Raw genomic sequence first — 7,617 nt, forward strand, 5'->3', positions numbered from 1 at the left:
ATTAGCATTAACAGATTACACCCCCGAGAATCTCGGCCTTGTTTCTGATAACATCACAATCCCATCATAATTCATCTCCATCTCTACTCTTCTCTTCCCCCCCACTAAACCCACGACCCCACCATGTGCTCCTTCTTCTTCTTCTCTTCTCCTCCAATTCTCTCTCCTCATCACCTCTCTCCTTTTCTTCCTTCTTGTTAATGGCGGAAACTACGTCGTCTTCCACCCACCAGGTGGACCCACCTCCCATGGACGCTGACCTCGCTCAGAATCTCCACCTCGTAATCTCCGATGTTGTCAGAATCTCTTCTAATGGAAAATTCTCTGATTTGTTTAAGAAGGACTGTACTGATCTAGGTCGTCGGGTCTCTCTTTTATCCCATTTAGTTGATGAGATCCGTGATTCTTCCTTGTCGCAGACTTTGCCTTGTTCTTCTTCTTCTTCTACATCTTCCTCTTCAACTTGTTCTTCTTCGTGTTTCTTCGATTTGTTTGTTGCTCTTCAGGATTCTAAGAGGCTTCTTTTAGCTGCCTCCAGCATCGATCCTAATGAAGTAAGTTTAGATCTATTCCACTTTCTCGCTTTTCTTTGATGTAAAAATCTATTTAAGCAAATTCAAATTTTTGTTGTTGTTGTTGTAAATGAGTGCTGTGATGTAGATGGGATTTGATCCCACCTCCTCTTAGGTACCACTCCCACAAGACTTTTCTAGCTAAACTTGATAACATTCACTAATCAATTCTATTTGTGAATTGGGTTTTGCATCTTTTTGTTTTGTAGCTTTTACTTGCTTCAAAGATTATTTAATACTTGGGTGATCATTTATGTTGTTTTTATTTGCATTATTTTATGTTTTTCTTTTTTAACAATATGAAGCTGCAAAATATTGTTATTTCTGAAGTTTACTCAATTCCAGCCTTTTATTTACATTAATTGTGAATGTACTTAGGTTACCATGAACTGATAGAATTGTCTTTTAAGTGTGTTATAGACTGGATATTCTGCCTGTTTGTCCACACCCAGGAAGGATCTCTGAATTTTATGATGGTAATTTTTGTGAAATGAAGATTTTGTGTCAAAAAAACAAGGGATTTTCGAAGAAGGATTTAACTTCCCATGCTTTCTTAATTGTGAGAATTTTTGGTTTTGTTTTCATGTCAGCTTCCATATTCTTGAATCAATATTATTACTTTGCCATAGTTTTTGTTACCCATTTGTTGTTGCACATTCTCTAATGCACATATTTGACTGTTTACCCATTTGTTGTTGCACATTCTCTAATGCACATATTTGACTGTTAATATCTTTACTTAGGTATCAGTAAAAGTTATAAAAAGTTAAGATTCTATAACAGTAACTACAAATTGGAAAGAGTTTAACAAGATCCAACATGAGCCTATTCCAACTGAGCAAGATAAAAAAGAACTACTACGGGATAGATAGTACAACTATTACGAGACTATTACAAGATTGTCTCTTAGTCTATGGATTCTCTTATTGCAATTTTGTTTTCGCTCCCTGGTAACTTTTAGTTACCTTTTCGTCTAAATTTGTAGTACGAGTTTTACTGAACATCATTCTTCTTTATTTAAGGATGGTGCTACCAAGAGAGTTGCTTTTCAGTTTCAGTGTGTGACGTGGAAGCTGGAAAAGGCTTTAGGGAACATTCCATATGATCAGTTTGGTGTCTCAGAGGAGGTTCAGGAGCAGGTAAAAAGCCGTTCTCTACATGCTTTATGCTCATGTTTTTGCAAAATGATCTTGGGTTTTGATGTGGTCTTTTCTTATAGGTTGAATTGGTAAGAACGCAGCTGAAAAGAGCAACGGAAAGATACGGCCCTCTCACTTCTAGCAAAATAAGTCGTGTTTTATCTCAGCCTCTACTTAATGAACTGGAGTTGCTGCAATCAGGCAACAAAGGTTTCGGATGTTTGCATTTAGGTAATATAGGTAATATTGATCATGAAGTGAAGCGGAAGGTCAAGAATGGCCCACAGGGTAATACCTCAACAAGTGATTCCCATGATATTTCACAGAGATTGGATGTTTCTACAATGCCAGCAGCAATTTGTGCATCTAATGGTGCTGAAACGGTAGATGATTCTACTGGTACCGATGAAAGCCAAGAAGAAAGCAGGAAACCTGATTCTGTGCCGATTCCTGAAGATTTCCTGTGCTCGATTTCTCTTGAGATTATGAGAGATCCTGTTATTGTGGCTACGGGGCAGGTATTTTGCTTTTGCTGTGTAATCTAACTCAACATGTTGCAGCTTTGATATTGAGATTTGAAAATAAAGTTTTTATCAAGCGACAAAAGACAAACATCACATCCTGACGTAGCATCTTGATTTGCCAAGCCACTCATAATATATTTATTAGTTATTTTATAATAAAAAGGTATGAAAGCACCCCTAATTGTTTTTTTCATCTGCATAAAGCCACCTACAACTTCTTTCTATCACTCACGGAGCTATTTTCCATATTAATTCTCAATCGAATGGCTATTTTTTCATAGCGCAATACCACAACCTCCATTATCCATCACCCGAGAACCTTCTCTATTCCTGCTCTACATAACTGACTGTCCAAGTGTCGGATCACACCCGAGATTTAGAGCTACAAATCACATTTTTTTTTCGTGATTGAAATGTGGAGCTTGCTGATGGATTTGATGCGATTCCTTGATCATGGATATTTTTTTTAGTAATGAGTAATTTTCAATTATTATTTCAAGCTTTAACCAGTTCTATGAGCATTACATAATGGCTTCCGTTTCGTAAGGAACTAGCAATTATCCATCATTTGGAGATCAAACTTAGCCAATGAAAGAAGTTGGCACAACCAAAAAGTAGGTGGTAGTTGACTTAGGAGAAGCAGGGTGAATGGACTAGATTGTGATGACAATGCCTCTATGGTGATGAAGGCATCTATGCACAACTTAGGAGCAATCAGTTGGACACTAAGAGAGTTGGTGGAGTGGTAGTGATGGCTGGTCAAGTGGTCCTTTATTGTTGTGGTGGTTGAGTATTTCTTCCCTTGATTGTTACCTAATATGATGAGGGCTTATTTATTTACTTTCGTTAATCATAACTTTCAAGAAAGATTAATTTTGAAAAAAGAAATTGATAATGAGTTAAATTTGTCAAATTTATCAAATTTATCACGGAAGAGAGCTAACAAGGGTGGCTTTAAGTAGACAGAATAGTAGCATTACTCAAGAGTGATTCCTTGCCATATTATAATAAATAATTATTAGGGGTGGTTTGTTACTTGAGATCCTTCTTAATGATATTTTTTTTGGAAAAAAATGGAATCTAATAATCCAACCTTTGGTCAGTCTTCTTAAAACAGTCCCACCTTTCAATTATTTCTGAATAATCTAACCTTTTGGGGTGTCTTCTCATAGTGGTTCTTGACCTGATTGTGACCCGCATAACAGGTTAAGTGTGATACGTGTCACAATTTAATGGGTCTGTCCATTGTTTTTTTACTTAGAAAAAATCCCCCTTTATCACCTTCACCTCTCCACCGGCCACCATGACCCACTTTAACCCTCTTTCCGTTCCACCGCCACCATCATCTCTCCCCCCCCCCCTAATAACCCATTAACCCCACCTCTTTCTCTCTCATCCCTCACACCATCTCCACCCACCAGCTCCTTCTCTCTCCTCCTGCCCCTCCTTCCACCTCACCTCCTTCTTCTAGAACAAATCCGGCCTCAAAAAACTCCCCCCTCCCCCTCACTCTCTCTCTCTCTTCTATCTACCTCTTCTGAGACTTCTCTGCCTGCTTCTTCACCTAACCCTCCATAACCCCCTTTTTCCCCTCCTCCCATTCCAGTGCCACCATTCGTCCAAGAGGGATACTCCCCTATTCTTCCGTTTCTTATCATGGCAAGTATCCTGTTGCCGGCTCTGAATCCAACCAGAGGCGAGGTGGGAGCTAATTTCCGGAGGTGGGGTTGAATTTGCGACGGATGATGAGGGGCGGGACTGGTGGCTGGGATAGTGGCCAAGGCCTTATTCGAAGTGGAGGGTGTGTGGTGGCTGAGGAACGGGCATTGGGGAGGAGGGATTGGGGAAGGAGGAGGAGAGAGAAATAAGTGGGAGGATGAAAAAAGTTTTCAGGTCAGAAGTCACCTAGGACCACTATGAGACGACACCCCCAAAAGGTTGGAATATTCAAAAATAACCAAAAGGTGGGACTGTTTAAGTAGACTGGTCAAAGATTGGATTATTGTAATCAATTTTTCTTATTTTTTTATTAATTCCGCTGTTAATTTTGCCGTGGTTCTCATGCTTGCCTTGGTAATTCAAAGATGTATAATCGATTATTAGGCATGCCACACATGCTTCATGCCTTGTGTTGGTAAATCATGATGGAAAAGAGGGCAGAGGTTTTCATAAGCCCTCGCCTCTTTCATCTCCAAGGTTTGAATGGAAACTTATGAGAATTTGCAGATGACTCCTTCCCTCCATTCCCATGCTCATTTGTTTTGAACGGGGACTGGACCCAATTACCGCTGTTCTCAACTTTTACTCTTCTAATAATTTCCTCCGAACGCATTTTTGTGAGAAGATTTTGTTATGAGCTTCTGTTAAAACTTAGCATTTATAGTACTGGCCTCTTGATTATGTTTATTTTACTTGCAGACTTATGAGCGATCTTACATACAAAGATGGATTGATTCCGGCAATATGACGTGTCCGAAAACTCAGCAAAAGCTCCAGCACTTCACTCTGACACCAAATTATGTCTTAAGAAGCTTGATATACCAATGGTGTGCTAAGCACAACATTGAGCAGCCAACTGCCTTAATGACTGGTAAAATAAAGAAGAGTGATGGATCATTCCGTGATGTAAGTGGAGATATTGCAGCAATTCAGGCCCTTGTGCGTAAGCTGTCTAGCAGGTCAGTGGAGGATCGTAGAACCGCAGTGACAGAAATCCGATCCCTTTCCAAAAGAAGTACAGACAACAGGATACTGATAGCTGAAGCGGGAGCTATCCCTGTGCTGGTAAACCTATTAACATGTGATGATGTAGTAACCCAAGAGAATGCAGTTACATCCATTCTCAACCTCTCTATTTATGAAAATAACAAGGAACTAATAATGCTTGCGGGGGCAATCCCGTCCATCGTTCAAGTCCTTCGTAACGGGACCATGGAAGCGAGGGAAAATGCAGCGGCTACCCTTTTTAGCTTGTCGCTTGCAGATGAAAACAAAATAATAATTGGTGCTTCCGGAGCAATACCAGCATTGGTAGAACTGCTCCAAAGTGGAAGCCCTAGAGGAAAGAAAGATGCTGCTACAGCACTTTTTAATTTGTGCATATATCAGGGTAATAAAGGCAGGGCTGTCAGAGCTGGGATTATTGCAGCATTGATGAAGATGCTAACAGAGTCCAACGGTACCATGGTCGATGAGGCTTTGACAATTCTTTCTGTCCTCGCTGGTCATCAGGAGGCAAAGATTGCCATCGTTCAGGCATGCACTATACCTGTTTTGATTGATCTTTTGAGAACCGGTCTCCCGAGGAACAAGGAGAATGCTGCAGCTATTCTGCTTGCTTTGTGTAAGAGAGATTCGGAGAATCTTGCCTGTTTAAGTAGGCTAGGTGCTGCGATTCCTTTAACAGAGATTACTAAGAGTGGTACGGAGAGAGCGAAGAGGAAAGCCACTTCATTATTGGAGTTGCTCAGAAAGCTGCAACAGCATTAAGGTTGTGCTGTTTCTTTTTTCACCCTCTTTTTGTTACTTTTATTTATTGGTTGTCCATTACATGAGAATGAAAACCCATTATCGTTACTAATGTATTTGTATTTACTTTTTTTTTTTTTTACTTGGTGAAAGTGTGAAGGAAATTCAATTCATCTGTTATTTTGTAATCAATTCTTATACGAAGCTATTGCTTTCATCTCTTAATCAATATATTGTAGATGCATATTTTTATTATCTGTCTATATTAGTTGTGTACCTTCACTAAGCCATTCGATAGACTTGTAATTTTCGATCAGAACATCCAATTTTCAAAGGGGGAGGGGGTTGGGGTGTATGGCTTGTAATGGGCCTCTGGGTGGGGGTTTTGTGCGAGGACAGTTCAAAAGAATTATTCTTATCATTGTTTTTTAAAAGTATTCTATCTTATTATACTATTTTTCTAGTTCTTCAATCCACAATTCATCTATGGATTTCTCAAGGTTCCTTGAGATCCTAATCTTTGCTTTTCATCTCTGGGAACATTATGGCAGATGGGTACAAAAATGTAAGGGGGGAGTTGGTGGATGATACCCTCGAATGGAATTTCGACGATAATAATGAAGAAGAAGACAATATCTCATTAGTGGTGGTAGGGAAGGTGTGGATCCAGAAAAAGGTTAACGCCAACGCTCAGAATTACTAATTATAAAGTATTTAAAATATCATAAAATACATGTAAGAAAGAATTATTAACTTACGTATGCATCGGTTCCTTGATAGCTAAGGATCTATCTGATCTCCTAAGCGAATCAAATACATATAACATTTTTTTTGGCTAGAGAAAGGACGAGAAGAATCCAATGTTGCCTAAAGCATGCAACAAAATGTGATAAGTTCATATATAAAGATAAAAGGGAAGCATACTTTTCAATGTACGGAAGTTGGAAAATAAAGCATACTTTTCAATGTATGGAAGCATGATGTATTTCATATTTCGATTGGCTCTCAATGTCCTTTGCATGTAGTTGATCGCGGCATCTGGTTCATGGCGTAGCATGGTCTCCGAAATCATACTAGGACACATGAAACCAATATTTGAATCTCCATTCACCTTACTATCATCTGACAAGAACCTACACTCCAAATATTTATAGTTAGATGCAATAATAATAATAAATATCAAATTTGATTAGTTTAGAGTTTGAAAAATCTCACATCATAAATACTTGCAAAATGGATACATTAAGCCATTCTCACGTCAGAAGTTGGAAAACATCTTGTCGGGAGAGAATGATCATCTGATCAGAAGATAGTTGAAGCAGGAACTCCTACTAACTTCGATACTAAAAGGCTCATCTGCAGGTTTTTGGCAAAACAAATGATGCATCTCTTGACCGCATCAGACATATCCTCAAGTGACAGCTAATCAATGGATCTATGTGTCTATGTGCAGACTCATCGGTGCAAGGATCATTAGCAACTGTTTCTTTTTCTTCTTCTTCGCACCTTCTTTATATATTTCCTAATTCAAATCGACTTTTTTTAATTCATATTATATATAAAATAAAGTTATTTATAAATCAAGATTTCTAAGTATATACATTTAATTTCTTATATATACTAAATCATAATACTAAACATAAGTTACCTGATTATCTGAGACAAAAATATCAACTCTTTGGCCATTCTATGACAGAACCCTCGCTTGACTGAGTTTCGTGATGAATGGAGTAGAGAGTGGAACTGGAACATCTGCGTAATCCGATAAAACTCATCAACACTCATCTCATGGCAGTCGTAGAGGTGTGACGATGCTCCTGTCGTGGATGAACGGTACCCTCACTACAATGATCGGTCCCGAGAATCCGCTATTGCCAAGCGACATGGAACTTGACTCTTAACATCCAATAAGAG

General features: G+C 38.9%; 1 protein-coding gene and 1 long non-coding RNA gene across 2 annotated transcripts; one reads left to right on the forward strand and one right to left on the reverse strand.

Moving 5' to 3' along the window:
* The first annotated feature begins 7 nt into the window (after nucleotides 1–7).
* LOC104896878 (U-box domain-containing protein 11) lies at nucleotides 8–5,958 on the forward strand. Its single transcript, XM_010683668.4, has 4 exons — nucleotides 8–554; nucleotides 1,595–1,711; nucleotides 1,792–2,229; nucleotides 4,654–5,958. Exons 1-4 carry the CDS (start codon nucleotides 201–203, stop codon nucleotides 5,722–5,724), a joined length of 1,980 nt encoding a protein of 659 aa, XP_010681970.2. The 5' UTR covers nucleotides 8–200; the 3' UTR covers nucleotides 5,725–5,958.
* On the reverse strand, nucleotides 5,813–7,034 carry LOC109135287 (uncharacterized). Its single transcript, XR_008969800.1, has 2 exons — nucleotides 6,919–7,034; nucleotides 5,813–6,836 (listed from the first exon to the last, which is right to left on the reverse strand). It is a non-coding gene; the product is annotated as an uncharacterized LOC109135287 (long non-coding RNA).
* Nucleotides 7,035–7,617: the final 583 nt, after the last annotated feature.

Source organism: Beta vulgaris, chromosome 6, assembly GCF_026745355.1.
Source record: "Beta vulgaris subsp. vulgaris cultivar EL10 chromosome 6, EL10.2, whole genome shotgun sequence".
Classification (NCBI taxonomy): Eukaryota; Viridiplantae; Streptophyta; class Magnoliopsida; order Caryophyllales; family Amaranthaceae; genus Beta; species Beta vulgaris.

Excerpts from the sequence above, each read along its gene's own strand:
- LOC104896878 (XM_010683668.4), top strand. The coding sequence starts at position 201 with ATGGCGGAAACTACGTCGTCTTCCACCCACCAGGTGGACCCACCTCCC. Across the intron at positions 1,712-1,791 it reads CAGAGGAGGTTCAGGAGCAG|GTTGAATTGGTAAGAACGCA; the intron begins GTAAAAAGCCGT and ends CTTTTCTTATAG. Across the intron at positions 2,230-4,653 it reads TTATTGTGGCTACGGGGCAG|ACTTATGAGCGATCTTACAT; the intron begins GTATTTTGCTTT and ends TTTTACTTGCAG.